General features: G+C 38.5%; 1 protein-coding gene across 3 annotated transcripts in view; it reads left to right on the plus strand.

Moving 5' to 3' along the window:
* Positions 1 to 16423, plus strand: part of astn1 (astrotactin 1) — a 371670-nt gene that overhangs the window by 86352 nt on the left and 268895 nt on the right. The window contains exons 6-8 of one of the 3 annotated variants that reach the window (XM_072440945.1): positions 5807 to 5956; positions 10065 to 10214; positions 14033 to 14200. In XM_072440945.1, coding sequence (XP_072297046.1) covers positions 5807 to 5956; positions 10065 to 10214; positions 14033 to 14200 — 468 coding nt within the window. The remainder of the gene's footprint in view (positions 1 to 5806; positions 5957 to 10064; positions 10215 to 14032; positions 14201 to 16423) is intronic. The other 2 variants (XM_072440947.1, XM_072440948.1) reach the window with 2 other exon arrangements.

The raw sequence follows: 16423 nt of genomic DNA on the forward strand, positions 1-16423 counted from the left end.
GCCCTCGAGCCATTCAGCTGACTCAAGTCTGGAACTCTTATGTGAGGGGATAACATGGACTAGACCTCAATGCATATTTCAAAATAAAAATGTCCATAAACAAATAGAGGTGTATAATAAAGGCACCATAAAAATATTATATTTTCATTTAAGATTTTTACTGTGTGCTTTTTATGTTCTAAAAGCAATTATTTGTATTTAATGTATACACAAACAAGAAAATAAAGATAGTAGGCCTGTACAATGTAAAATGTAAATGCATTTGCATAAAAAGATAAATGTATTTTTAAATTGCGCATGGACATAAATATTTCTGGCCAAGGTCTTAAAAACGTCTTTAAATTTCCCAATAGAAGTTGTGCAGGAACCTTGTCTTTATGACCTCACTGGCTGTCGAACGTCTACAGTGAGCTAATGGCAACGATCGCAAAAAAATAACTCCAAAGGCGGATTAATAAACAGAAAATATAGTTGATGGATGAACTTCGCTTGAACGCTTTCCAAACCCAGCTCATAATATTGTCATTCACCATTGAGTCTGCACTTGGAGCTGTGTATTCAAAGTGTCCGCATCAGAATTTCAGATTTCCGGTGGTCCCATGCAGGCAGTGTAAGATTGCATCCGCTTCTCTTTACAGAAGTACTGTAAACTCCTCCTGACTTGTTTGTGCGACTGTCCACTGCTGCAGGAGAACATTACTATTCCACAGCTATTGTCTTCCAACCTGGAGGAAAGATACCTTATATATATTCAGTCTTATAGTTTTGGAGAGCTGCATAATATATTGTTTGTTTTAGGGGAGTCATCGGCTCTACATACTGATACTCCCGCCTTACCATCTCATTATCTGTAAAACACTATAGAGCATATGAATAACAAAGGAGCGCAATCTTTGTTTATACTTATTTTCTGAACTTTTAAATGTTGCTGCCCTGAAAGGTTTGGGGATTAAATTGTTCATGTTTTCCATCAAATCGCAATTTTGTTTACTCTAAACTAGGGCTTAACGATTTGTGGAAAAAAATATCAAATTGCAATTTTTCTGACAGGCGTTGTAATTAGATTGTGATTAGATTTGTGTCTTTTTGTGTGCGTGTTGTATTAAACTGATACGATTATGTTCAAAGTTGACATTTCAGTTAGTTTGTTTATTTGCCATTTGCTGTATAAAAAACACATTGTAAGACGTGCAACAAGCTCAGAAAGCTCAGTAAAACACATCCAGGAAAATTGACAAACAAGACTGAAATAGGAACTGATAAACTACAAGAATCACATGCATCTTATTTGATAATTGCGTCCATTCAAATTGGGATTTTGATGTATTGCAAACAAAGTGGCTATGACAGCTTGGACGATTCATTGAACTAAAATGCAGTTAAAGTTTTGTTATGTTATCCCATAATAGCACATTTGTTCAGAATGTGCAGAAGTGAAACAACAGCAGCACCAAGTTTAAACAGACTTAAAATCTATAATTTAGAGACAGGTTTTTGTTTGTAGCTGCTCGGTTCACGTTTATAATGATTAGTTAGAAATACAGCCAGTCATTTAACAACACAGAGCGCTAATGTGCGTGTGGAAATGGTCGATAAAGTCAGTTTATATAATCCAATCAGCATCTATCTCAGTTATGGAAGTTTAGCTCAGTAGGAAAGGCCTCTGCCCTTCATGTGGGAGGCCGTCGTTCAAAGCCCCACTTTGCATATTAGATGTTTATTTTCCAGGTTTGTGTTATCCACTAAATTTTGAACACTCCCAAGTCTGCTGGCTCATCCTTAAAAGTCACTGCACGCTACTGACAGGTATAATTACACCAAATAAAGTCAAAATTAGAAAAGTAGAGAAAACTGACTAGGTCCTACTCTGAACTTACTTCCGCTCAAAGTTTTTGCTCAACTATATAGTAACTTTACAAAGAGTAAACTTTTGGGTCTCAATAAACCACAGATTATGATTATTTTATGGTAGAGTTGTGCATCTTCTGACATGATCAGTGTCTCTGGACTACAACTGTGAGAGCCGCTCTGTAGCCTCCAGCCGGCCGACGGTGAACTCCTTCACCACTGGTATGATCTACCCTGAGATTTGTATTTGTGTTTTTATTGATTTTGGAATATCTTCAAGCTTATATATATAATATATTGCCCTTGTCTTAAACTATTCATTGCGATTTAAATGAAATAATCTGGAATTAACATAATTAAACCCTTAGCTTACTTACTTATCTGCATGATAAATGTCTTATTTTTTTCTGGTGTGTATAAGGGGTGGATAATGTATATAATTTTACATAATATCTTGAATGTTGGTTTAAAGATATGCAAAATGAAACTCTCGAGAATATAGTAAAAAAGGCTTCAAAAAGCACTTATGTGATTAATTTGACAGATATTTCCAATTTGTCTGATCATTAAACCTCAACTAATGTGACATGTTTCAATGCATTTCTGTGACTTGATTTGACAACATCTAAATATTATTATCGAACATACATTTTGGTCTATATTGCGCCTGTTTTGTACTATTTCTGCTACTCTTTATTCAAAAACATGAAGCAAGTAACTAGAGTATGTTCTATTTCAAATAAATGAACAACACGTTTGGATTATTTACTTCATCGTTTGCACCAGTTTTATGTAGCTGTTGGGAATTGTGCTCTTGTCATTGTAGTTGCTTTCTGTAGACTTGTAGACTTTCTGTTTTTAAACCTCTCTAAAAGCTGTCAAATTGCTGCCTTGTCGTGATATCATCTTGAACTGGGCTTGACTGAAACACTTCTTAAGTATGAGTCGGTGGCTATTTCGGGTTGTGAACATGCTGTCCATTTTTTTCAAAAACAAGACCCAGACAAAACTGCTAGCAATCAGTAACAAACCCAAAATTGAAGCTATTTGTAAACTAATACATCCAATGTTCCTGTACATTTATTTTTAGCTGCGTTTTTGAAGTACTTTTGAAACAATGGCGTGTCATCAGAAATCGCTGCACTTCTGGAGAAAGCCCTGCCAACATCTGCGCTTCCAGATAGTCGCGGCTGCCAATATTATTTACCCCGTGCATTCACAGTATTGTTCCGAACGCAACAATATGAAAAGCTGATGAGGCTGCTGTCATCACGACCTCCTTCTCTGTTGGTTGGATCTGCGGAGCTGCCAGTATTGCTCTCATCAGCCCATTGTTTCTCAGGGATCTCCTCCAGTTTAATCAGACACAAAACGCTTTACTGTTAGCTTGCATTTTGTGTTGAATCGTGTGTATCCTGCTGAGCTAGCAGAACTACACAGCTTTTACATAGGGTTTTTTGTTCACATTTCACAAAGGATTATCCTCAAAATGTAACTTGCATGAAGTGAATACTGCAGCTCAAATAATTGACAGATAGAAGGTTGGTATTTTAGGGATGTAACAATAACCGAATTATAGTAATATTGTCTAAAATGTCTCAATAATGGTCACAATATATCAAATTATAATATTTGCTTTCCTTTGTTTGAATGCATTGTTTTGTTGAAGCAACAGCAACAAAAATAAAACAAAGACCACGATAGTTTGGTCCATTTCAGTGCCGACAACATGGAGAAATAACTGTTATTAAGCACTTTTATATCTTACTTCTTTAGAATAAATGTAATTATCCATACCAAAGGCTTATTAAGACATCATAAAAGCAAAAAGTATTTCTATAGTCCTGGTAGTCTCTCTACAATATCGTTGTACATATATTGTATCATGTAAGTAATGTTGTGATGATATTGTACCGTGAGATTTGTATATCGTTACATCTCTAGTTTGAATATGGGCTGGAGTCACCATTTAAATCACTACATGTTTTTTAGTGTTTTTTTATGTGTCTTGTGATTTCATTTGATTTCCTCATTGTGACTTCTTTTGTGTATTGTCAGCTCAGTTATAACGTATTACCATTGAAACTTAATTAATTATCACACATACACAGTTGTAATTAGCAGAATTCTATTTATGCAACACAAAAGCCGTAACCACATATTCATTAAACTGACTACAATATCAATATTATTTCTCTGCAAATACATTTATAAATCTTTTACCAATCTTAAACATTCCACCTTTGAAAATAAGCAATGACAAATTACTTGTTTTAAACCAATAAATGGAATACATTTATTCAGCATAGAGTGTGCTAGGGCAAACCTCTTGACTGCTTTATGCAAATGACAGAACTTAAAACATAAGTGGCACTAAAGCTTCCTGTTCTGAGACTATTCCCCAGTCTCTAGCCATTTCTGTTCTTGCATTCTACTGTATCATATCAAACATTTGCCCCTGAGGAGATGCCCCTGCGGCATTGTAGGATGGGTCTTTCAATGCCGCTGGGACATAATTTCCCCACAGGTGCTTAGAATATGGCATAATGTTGCAGTTGTGTTCTTTTTAAAATCCAGTCACCAAGTGTGCCTATATTCAGAAACATTTTAGTCTCTTAGGAGCAGAAAACTTATTCAATTAACTCCATGATATATCAGTATAGCAGATGATTTGAATAATTTATATTACAGTAATATAAGTTGGCACATGTCCCTTTATACTATATGTGGCTGTAGCGAGTTATAAAAGCCAGGCAAATCATCAGAAACTCAAATATTCAGTTTGATAAGATGCTTTATTAGATCCCTCTCCGTCTTTGTGGCGCCACACAAAACAAGCCAGAGAGCTGCGCTCAGAAAGGCAAGCTTTAATAAACAGCTCACAGTACAGAGGTGCTGCTCACTCAAAACCCATTTCCCCAAGGACTTCCTGCACAAAAACATGCACAGATGAAAACGGCAGAACTACTGCACTCTTGCTGCTGCTGCTGCTGCTGCTGCTGTATTTATTATCTAACATTTTCTCTCTGTAGGTGTTTCACTTATGTACCTTTATTAGATTGCATTAAAATAGCAAATTGTTATGAGGTGAAAAGAGAAGAGATCAGAGGTCTGATTTGCTTACAGTAGTCTATTAATAAAAACGCTCATGCTTTTTGATTTGTGACTCCATCAGAGCACGTTAAATTCTCAGGTCACAGAGATTGTTATTTATACCTACAACTTAAGTCATGTATCACTAGACAAACCACCCAAAAATGTATACAAAGAGACAAAGTGATAAATCACATAAAATGAGCATGTACATACCAATCTGCCAATCTTAAATTAAAATGTGAATTAATTAATCTCTTTTTATTTTTCACATAGTTGTATTTTTTTAACAATATAGGTGGGAGATGTATTGAAAAATGTAAAAAATGTATAATATCCCACTAGTTTGTAATTCAAGAAAATGTGTAAATTATATATCTATAGTTAAAATCATTAAACGGGCTGAAAAATAAACCATTAAAGTCCTGGAATATTCCAAATTTACCATGTAATTAAATTAATTGGATTTGTATGGGTCAGTTTTATGTTATGTTTTATTCAATGCTTCAATAGGAAAAATGAATAAATAAATTACCGCACATTTTAGCACATTTCTGATGGATTATATAAGAACATCTTCTGAATATTGTCGTCGAGATAATCACAAAAGATAATGAGATATTCATTATTGTCATTATCGCTTTGTTCACAATTAAAACAGCTCCATTTGAAATCTTTTACAGTGGGATACAATAAATAATCATTTCCTTCATCATGATTCCAGCATCATTTCATTTTTGATTTTGTCTAAACGTTGGCGTATAACTGCTCTGTTTGTGCCCTCCGTCTGAATCCACACCATTGGTTCACGGCCTTTTGCAGAAATAACCCGTCTTGTTGAAACCTTTCCGTGTGACTCCTGCAGCGGGTTCCACTTTCTTGAACCCGGATGGAGACTCTGGGACGGAGGCCGACAGCGAGCCTCAGCTGGCTTATTACACCGACCCAAACCGCAGCCGGCGCCGCAGTCGAGGTATGAGAAACGGTAACGCCAACACCGTGTGGGGCTCCGGGGGTAAGGAGTACTATTACTACACATACTGCAGTGTTCGTCGTGTCATCTTCTCCACCACGCATGACCGTTGCTGTGCATAACAGAGATGGATGACCCCCCCCCGTCTTGTTCGTGGATACACATTCATCAGATACTTGTACACTTTGTTGTGGTTTGTTGATTGTAATTGTACTGAGGCATTGACGTGCATGTGACAGCGCATCTGCATATGAACCAAAAACATCAGATGCACAAGCGTTTGGTCAGCATCCAGTATGCACTTACATATCCTACAACATGATCTAGTCTGTATGTGAAATAATATTACCAGAGGTGGAAAGTAATCATTATTATATTCACTCATTTGTTGTATTGTCACAGCACAGGAAATGGTAGTCAATCTATAAAACGTCTTATATTGGAGCTCAACAGTAGTCGTACATTTTCCATACATTTTTCCATTAGGAATTTGGAAAAAATAGTTAACTATGGTTAACTAAACTTCATAAACTGCTGAGTTATTAAAACGTTTGTAGTTACCACCAGGCCCTTGCTGAAACACTCATATTTTTTTGGTATCCTTTTGTTTGTGTTTGTTAGTATAGTTGGTGATGTTGTTTGTGTGTTAAAGCATGTGACCCCTGTTCCAGGAGACATTTCTCCCATGGGAGACAATAAAGGGAAATCTTATTCTATCTTTATATGTGTTTTTTTGGTCTGAAAACAATCGCACTATGGACATTAGTGACCCCATAGCTCCTGAGTCTTTTAAATCTTAATAGTTCAGTTATTCTGAGAGTGTTTTTCAAACTTCCTATAAGTTATTTGTTCTTTTCTTCTGTATCTACCTCTGTATCTACCTGCGTTGCATCAATGGAATTTCCCCATGTGGGACAATAAAGGATTATCTTATCTTATTCAAAATCCCTGTGGCAAAAATGAATGAGAAATATACCTCCAGAACCACGGCAAACTTCGCTATGGGCCGGACTGTTGAGCTCCTTGATGCAGGAAGTACTTAGTTATAGTACTGGTAGTTGCAGCAGTCTATGAAGTAGCACAGCATTTACTACACACAAAAAAAGTCTAGTTGATCAGTAGTATTTCTATGTTTTGTAATACTAAGTGCTGTATTTCAATGTGCACTATGGGATCTCTGGGCGAGTTAGTACCACCTGCTCGTCTGCCTAGAATATTACACAGTATGGCATCAAACTTCCACATGGAGACGAGCTAACGAGGTATTATTTGAAGCTATATAGAAACACCTGTAATTGAATGCACTCAAAAAACATCTCCATTTACACAAACGGGTGGCAGACCTCTGACCAGGAAAGCTTCAAAGTGCACCGTTAATTAGGTAACGGAACTGCATACTATTGTTATGACGGCTGTAGTATATTGTAACGATATACCAGCACGGTAGCTTCAGGTGACTTCTTCCACCTCTGAAGCATCACATGCCAATATTATTTCCGAGTTCAGTCTCAATGCAAATGTTGTCAAAGTGTAACTGCTTCTCTCTGTCGGCATGCCTCGTCCTTGCAGCGGATCGTGCGGATGTGGGGCGGGGACAGATGTAGCGATGATAAAGACAGGATGGCCTCAAAATAATCGCTCCTGTCACAAGGCGTTATAAGCTGCTCCCGTCTACGCCTCCGAGCCAATTATTCTGCCGTCATGTGCACAGGTTCTGCAAACAGACACGAGCCTCCCGAAGCAACACCTGTAATTAGAGCAATGTGTAAGAATAGCAGGAGGAGAGCGCAACTGTGGCCTCGCTGTGCCACTTAAAGCCGGCAAACAGGAGCGCCACAGGGCAGGGACGTATACATGATGAAGAAATAGATTTGAGGTCGGATTTGTGTGTACAAGTAAATAAATATATGAGGAGACAAATAAAGTTTGTAGTGGTTTTGAAAGCGTGCACGTGTTGCCGTTGCTGTGGTGTATTCAAACAGTTTAATCCAGATTCTAATACTTTATTGTGGTTGTACTGAAAATAGATGGGAATTCAAGTCAAATTACATTCAGTTTGTTATAAAAACTAATTCTTCATATGTTTATCCACACTGTTTTTCTATCAAAATGGTAGGATCAATATACAACATTTTTATTCTGTGGTTGTGACTATTCTAAATATGTTTGGACACAAAAGTGAGTTAGTCCTTAAATTCAGCCACAGATCTGCAGAGTGACACAACCCTGATCTAAAACACTGAGCACTTAAAGTGAGACGTGGACAGTGGTAGTGTGGTGTAGGGAAGGACTTTATGTGGCTCAGTGTTAACTTAAAACCAGCATTTTAAACTGCTTCTTTGTTTAAAGTAAGAGAACAGAATAATTAAATATGAATTAACAACAAAACTTGAGCATGCGTAGCTTAAAACGACCACCTGGAAAATGTGGGGATTTATATTATTAGTTGATTAAATTAAAGGTAATTTTTAATCTTTTTTTTTCAAATATGTGAAATTTTAAACCATTCTTTTCTCAATGAAATCTCTGCTTTTTATTTCCTGTATCGCGCAGGAAAAGCCCATTCTCTCCTGCAGGGTGCTTGATTAAATAAACTGCCTTTAAGCGCAGGTCGGCTTTTTTTCTCGGCTTTTGTTTGAAGCGTTGCCTTGGGCAGTGTTTGAATATAAAAAGTTCTGCCAGAGTAATTTAAAAGTGACAATGTAATCGCAGTTATATTGCAAGTGAAAAATGGCCACTTTATTCAGTGTGCGAGCAGCGATATTCAAGGTCACTGCCTATATGTGAATTTGGTGAAGTGAATTTGCTGAATGGTTGACCCCGCGGCTACAGGTCACGTGGAACACTTTGCATAGTGCACTCTGCGGGGCGAACAGATAAGGGAAGAGCTCTACCTTTAAAAAAAACGTGAGAAAAACAACCTCTCACCTGTTTTTATTGAGGCCTATGTCCACATGTTTTCTCGCCCCCTACACCCCGGCGCGGATATTCGTAGCTTCAAAGGTAAACCCGATTTGTGTGCCACCAGGCCCAAAGCTCCCAAAGGCCAGCGCTTTTTGATCCTCAGACCTTTTCATGGACGCTAAGCCTATTTTTCGGCCTGTTTGGCGAATGAGTCGTGCTGAGGGCGCGCTGTGCATGTGTGTCTGCAGCACTACAGTTTTATTCAGAGGTAGCAAATCAGACCTGGGGATGACCTTAACTCTTACCAAGGAGACACCAAGGAGACATTATGATACTAAACATAAGTATTCTTGAATGCACTGGGGCTTTAGCCAACCAAATTAATGCTTGGTCGACTGAAAACATGCCAGGCCCTAGAATGCTCCATTACTGTTGACCTTTTGTCCACTAAGCTTTGTCACTCATAGGGTTAGGGTTCATGTAATATCAATATAAAGGAGGCACAGATGCCTTTCAAGTGGGACCACCCCAACAAAAATGCTTATTCCATTAATTAATAATTGTGGTTATTCAGGTCACAAAAAGTATAAGAAGCAACACTGAGTAACGGTAATTATAGAGCAAACTACTCTACTACTAAAAGTACTTGTTTATCCGTCCATTTTCAGCGACAATATCATTACTTTTTCATTCAGAAAGTTAGATTTTATAGAGGTAGGTTTGTGAAAAAAAGTAAATTAAAGGAGACATATTACGCATTTTTTCCTCATCAATACTGCACTCAAAGTGGCATTTTGATTGAATCATGCATGTTTGAGTAACCCTGTTTTGTCCTGCAACTCCTGAGACTTGAGAGAAAATTCCTGTTTTCACCTGAAATTATTCCCCAAAAAATATATACAAGTGATACATGTAAAAAACTTTTTAGTTTACAATGAAGAAAATGTAAAATTATTATCAACTTATGTTATAGTTCAATTCAAAGTACCTGAAAAAAGCACATGTCTCATGTAAGGATTTTGATGTTGTTTGTTCACAGCGCCAACAGTTGTGAATAATCATAAAATCGTGATGTTTCCTCTCAACATTTAATATCGTGACGTCCTGTTGTTTTCTGATTGTCTGTCAGTGCCTCACAAATCTGCTCTGTTTGTGTCCCCTCCTCCTCCTTTCTCCCCCCCTCCTCACCCCCTCCTCCCCCATCCTCGCCCCATCCTCGCCCCCTGTGTGCGCGTGTCGCCAGCAGCAGGTTCCCCGCGGAGCCCCATCAATAAAACCACCCTGACTCTCATCAGTGTCATCAGCTGCGCCCTGGGCCTGGTGTACGCCTCTCATCTGGCCTGCAGTCTGTCCGTGCGGGTGATCCTCCACGTGCCCGAGCACCTCATCGCCGACGGTAAGATTCACAAACACATTTACACCGGGGGGGAGCCATCATTCGCGGGGTGGGGGTGGGCTGAGCTGGCGTTTTTCTGGCCCCCTCTCAGGAATAGATCCGCTGTGTCTGTATTTCTCAGAGCGCTGTTTTGTTTTGTGGCTGAGCCGGTAATTCGAAGCGCTCCCACAAACACAAAGGTAAATGCCAGGTCAGAATGTTCCCCTCTGCCTCCTCCCATACCGGGCCTCGCTGAGTCTGTCCAGAAGGGCGACACGACAGATGTGGCCTCAAAGCATCACGAGCCAGGACGGGGCCCGGACCGAGCCAGGCAGGTCATTACCACCCGCTGTACAGCTCACATCACTGTCCCTCTGATCTATGAACCACAGCTCCATCGCTCTATTATGAGAGAATCTGGTTAGCATTTGAATAACAGCATTCTATGGTGTTATAATGACAAATACAGCATCTCCCTGTGTTTACTCAATATTGTTACTGTCTAAGATTAAATGAGGTCTCCACTAAGCATGAATTAATTTGATTACACATTACTTTGATAATGCGACAAACTTAATCAAATTGTTTCTCAAATTGTGATACAGAATCAACTGTACTTCCTCATGGGACTAGTTTTCATATTGCTTAATTTAGAGTTACTTTTTCCGTTTGATTTTTGGAGCTCAATTGAACATCTTAAATTACTGCTTTGCCTTGCTTTAATCCTAAGAAACACATTGTCATTTTTTTTATCAACATTTTCTATTAAATTTCCTTTTCTGTGTTAGTTTTCATGCATTTTTTTCAATATTTAAATATGGTCTTACGTGGAACAAGTGAGTGGTAGTTGATGTGAAAAGCCCTAGTTTCACAAGTGTATTGCAGAGTAACAAACCCTGGGCAGGAGCCACACGGGTCTGTGGTCCTGGTGCATGATGGACTGTGACTGGCCTCACTCATCTATCATCCGATTCGGAGGCGCGCTTCATTCCTACGCCATTCACAGCTCTGCCAGGACGTCATTAAAATTCCGGTGAGGGTCTGTGGAGGGAACTTTGAAAGGAGAGATGAAAGATGGCGAATTCGCCTGTTGAATTACAAAACTGTAATCGATTTAGAATGTTTCCATAAATGTCTCCACAATCTCATCAGACTTGATTTGATGTCATGGCGAATTGGATGAAAATCTGGATCCCGCCAACTGGGGAAGAAGGGTTTTAATGCCAGCAGCTGCGCATGTGTCGCTCTCATATGTGCGAAAAAACAATGTTACGCCTTTATAATGATTGTAATTACTCTCAGACTTGTTTATAGAAAACATTGGCAGCCCCAAATTTGTTTGTCTGAGAAAATGCCTAGCCTGATTTGTGAGTGTGACTGAGAAGTGCATGAATAATGGGCTATTGTTCAAAGGAACCGTGTGTCGCCTTCGCTTTTGCTGGTTCAAATCAGGAACTACAATCACACCTGACCCTGGGAGCCTTAACCTGCAGATAGAAGACACATAGATGTTCCACAGGTTGCACCATTACTGCTGAATGATGCAGGTGCTGGGCTTTGGTAGCTTTAAAACTGGCAACGGAAATAAGAATGTGAGTCTCAAACTGCTTTCTGATTGGAAAATAGTCCTGAGACCCGAAACAACAATTTACAACTTAAACAATGTGGCTAACATGTCCAGTATTCATGCAACTCAAATAAATCTGTATTAAAATCAGCAAAAGCTATGTTTGATTTTAACATGTTTATCAGGGACACAGATTGGTCAAGTTTTTGAATTTTAAAATCAAAATCTTCAATTAAATATGAATTAATATTATTGGTCAGCCATAGATGTATTGTTTTAAATTAGTTAATTTTATTGTATCTGTAATTTCTTTGTGATTTTAATGCATTTTTCCTGCTGTGTGAAGCACTTTGAATTGCCTTGTGTATGAAATGTGCTCTACAAATAAACTTGCTTTGCCTTGGTCAGACTAAGTTGTAGAAAAAAATGTAAAAATCTAAATCTATATTATAACTGAAAAACATGTGACTGAAAGCAAAAGCGTAGTGTGTAGTGTAAATAATGAAAGAATAGTGATGTGTTCAAGGTTTCATGACACCATGTGCACACTGGACATCAAAGAGGTTGGCACTAAGTAGGCCACACACGGTCTGCCAACAGCTCATGAAATATGCCTGGCTTAGCAGAGCCCGCTGCAGCTCGTGTTTGCAAATGGACAGGAGTTTGTTCAGTCTTTTGTGACACAATGATCAGACAACACATGACATCACACCTGCTGTGTCCAGCCCTCAGTCTCCTGGTGGTGAAGCCCTTTGTTTACAACTATTGGCTTAATACATGAAACTCAAACGCAAACATTCAAAGAAGACAAGCCACTCAGAAAGGACTTTATGAGCTTTTAAACAATGTTATAATGGTTTACCCTTATTTATTTTTTTTTTCTGCCTGCAGGTTCCTAAACAGATTCTGCTCATCAACATGTTTCTCCCCTCTTCAGTTTTTTTTAAATATATTTTTGTAGTTACCAGTGTTCACTACTGCCACAAGCCATCACCCTCAAAGGATATAAGATTGCCTAAAAGATATTCAAGTCTGTTTGGATGTTGCCGTTTCAAGGCTTAGAGACATGTGTTTCTGGTTGTACTAAAATCACAGCTCAAGGTGTGTGCACTGTTCAGTTGGAAAAAATGAGACTATAAATAATTAATAGTTACCTTGTTTTGCATTTTGAGGTTATTTTTGAATAAATATGGGAGCAAAAGCAATAGCAGTCAAATGGTAATTTCGCACATTTTGTTACAGTGTATTTGTACGCACCCATGATCTTCTGTTATTTTTTAAGGTACGTCATTTCATGTTTTTCTATCCGAGAAACTTTGATACCACCACAACATGATCTACAGATTCAAACTCAAAATTTTTTTTTTATCAATAATAATTGGTGCAACCTAAAGCAGTGCATACTAACAGTAAAATATGCTTAAAAATGGCATTGAAATTAAGGCATTAGGATAAATACTAAATATATTCGCCTTATTCCGGAAGCGTATAAGTTCTAAATTGACTAAAAAGTAATTTTCAGCCCACCCAGGGAATCTGTGCTTTGTTGACTCGTTAGCCACATAAACATTGGACATTTTGAACAGATCAATCAACTTTTTCCCTCGATCAACACTTTTCCCTTGTACTCCACTCAAGTGAAGGGAGTTTCCCCCCTAAGCTAAACAACAGAAGTGCTGAGCCGTGGCAAAAAGAGGAAAAAGTGCCAAAACTGGCAGTGCAAATAGATAGATGATATAGAGGTACCGATATATTACAACATTGATATTGTATTGTATCAATACATAGAAATCTTATTGAAATTCATTTATTGATGTGTGATGTACACTGAACATGTCTGTGTAGCCCTTTTGCTCAGTGTTAGCGTCGTACTTCCTGTCAAATTCTATCTCTGTGAGGAGCTAAGTGAAGCAGCGAAAAGCCAGTTGTGGGAGTATGTCTCTGATAACATGTTGAAGTCTTTACAAATCATCTTCCACAACACACTTGAGCGTGGGATGTAATTCTACTGTTGAAGCATGCATTTAAAAAACATCAAACAAACTGAAATCATCTACTCATCAAAACAATCAGGCAGTCTTTACTATAGTCAATGCTGTGCACAGTGCCCATTAAAGGTTTCAGGATGTTGTGAACTGACCTTTATGTTACAGCCAATTGCATGAAACCGTATGGCCAAATAAACTATAGTTATAAAGCCTACAGCAGAATCATTGTCTCACTATGCTTTCCATATTTGACTGTATACATGATCTCCTTGTCATGTTTGCAGGCTCGCGGTTCATCTTGCTCCAGGGCAGTCAGCTGGATGCGTCTGATTGGCTGAACCCTGCTCAGATCTTGTTGTATTACCAGCAAAACGCCAGTGGGCCCTGGATGAACGAGTTGTGTGGACGACGCCTGCTCGACCCCTGCGAGCACCAGTGTGAGCCCGACTCAGGTCAGAGCCAAGACTTTCACTATATTATTATTAGCATTATGTGGTTTTCTACTATTGAATACACAGTATAGTGGGAGCTGCAGTGTACATCTGATTTGCAAACTGTGTAATTCCCCCTTGTAGCCACCACTCAATAGTTTAAGATACACATTTCAGAGAATAGGCTTTCAGTTTACTTCCTGGTCTCAGCACGCAGTTGTACTGATCATGATAAGATGACTGAAAAGCATGGAGCGAGTCTGGCAATGATTTAAGGACTCAAAAATAGCAGAGAAGAGCTACATCAGAGCTACATCAGAGCTACGTCAGAGCTACGTGAGAGCTACGTCAGAGCTACGTCAGAGCTACACCAGTTATCGAAGAAATGTCAGTTATCAGGGAACTGCAAAGAGGACTGTTTTAGAGAGGGATGAGGATTTTTGAACCAAGATTCCACAATCAACTAGTAAGAATGATGCTACAACACAATACTCTAGGTATGTTTGTGAGGAGGAATCAATCTTAGAACAGGGTTAAAAACTCAAAAAAGTAAATTTTGCATTACATGTGCCCTTTAAAATATTCCTATTCATTGGTTTGACTCATTTTTGTACACATACATATTTTTATTGGACATGGTTTTATCCAGTGTAAAAAAGTAATCTATTGCCATACTAATTTCATGGCATTGTGGTTGAACAGAAATAATGATGTTTTTCCCATTGGACCAGAGCACCTGCTGCGACTCGCCGCCAATGCACCTCGGCTAATTAAAATCAGTTAAAGGGACAGCTCTGGTAATGGGAAAGATGGATGAAATGTTAATCAGTGTGTCTCACTCCGCTTCCTCAGTTTAGTTTAGTTCAGGGTTTATGCTCCTCTGCCTGTCTCCTGTTATAAATAGATCAAAAGTTTTGGCTGACAGCCTGCAACACACTTTGAAAATAGATCCCAGAGCTATAGTCAAGATATTTGGTAAGAATCTTAGTATAAATGTGGAAGCGCGGATTCAAAAACAGTTTCACAAGCAAGGACCACAACCTCAGAATACATCGTAAATTATGCATGAAGACAATGATCATGGACAAGGTATTATTTGATAAAGTCATATTCGACAAAGTCATACACGGCAAAGTGATATTAAAAGCCGATTTGGGGCTTCTGAGGAGGCGATCAGCACTCTGGCTTCTGTCTCCCTCATACCTCAGAGACGGAAGGAATAAGACGTAGAAAAGAGGGGAAGGCGAGTGTGGCAATAAACCGAGTAGGGTCCCTTCTGGTCCCAGTCTATTTTGGCACAGCTGTCTGAGCATTTGACTGATTTAACTTGAACAGATACTAAAACCTGAATATGTTCTTCAATGTACTGATTTGAGATTGTCGAACATCTGGAGTGATATTCTGTTGAAAAATATACTGACGCAGTATTAAAAAGATTTACTGCAAGATTTCAATGGACAGAATTACAAATTATTTTTGATATAGCTTATAAATACATGTACCATATTTTCTGGACTATAAGTCACACCTTTTTTCATAGTTTGGGCCGGAGTGTGACTTATTTATACTTATATACTTATACTTCGGAGCGACTTATATGTAATAATATTTGTTATTTTCACACTTGCAACAGCATTTCATCCTCCAGTGCAACTTATATGTTTTTTTCTTCTCTATTATGCATTTTTTTGGCTGGTGCGACTTATACTCCATAAAATACGGTACCTACAAAGTATGCACTATAAAAATAGTATGTAGCATTTAATGGGCATTGGTTTCCTATGTAAAAATAACAATGTCATTAAAATGTAACAATGAAACTGTTCAGGCACAAGATTGCTTTGTTCACCTAAACGCTGGTGAATAGGGCTTGAAATGTGGCCCTGCTCCTGAAGATGAATAAACATATCTTCATTTTAGTCAAGTAAAGAGAGTACAGAGATGTTTGTATCTCCTGTTGTGAAAATACTGGTCATGAAAAATAAGGAAAAGAGTAATCTTGCAAATATAACATGGTGGTACTGTCAACAATAACCGCTGACTCATCCAGAGCTCCCCGTACTCGTGACATTTGATAGCTGTACCTGTAAAGTTACGTGTTGACAGGTTTAGGTTAGAGTCCCCTGTGCACCGGCCCCTCCATCACTCGCTACTCACGACGCCGTCCGCCTGTCACAAAGCCAATAACCCAGCCGACAAGTACACATCGCCTGTATCTACCTGTGTACTGCCGGTGTCTAATAG

The sequence above is a fragment of the Eucyclogobius newberryi genome, unplaced genomic scaffold (genome assembly GCF_026437365.1).
Source record: "Eucyclogobius newberryi isolate DKJ021-1_F unplaced genomic scaffold, fEucNew1.0.hap1 SCAF_12, whole genome shotgun sequence".
Classification (NCBI taxonomy): Eukaryota; Metazoa; Chordata; class Actinopteri; order Gobiiformes; family Gobiidae; genus Eucyclogobius; species Eucyclogobius newberryi.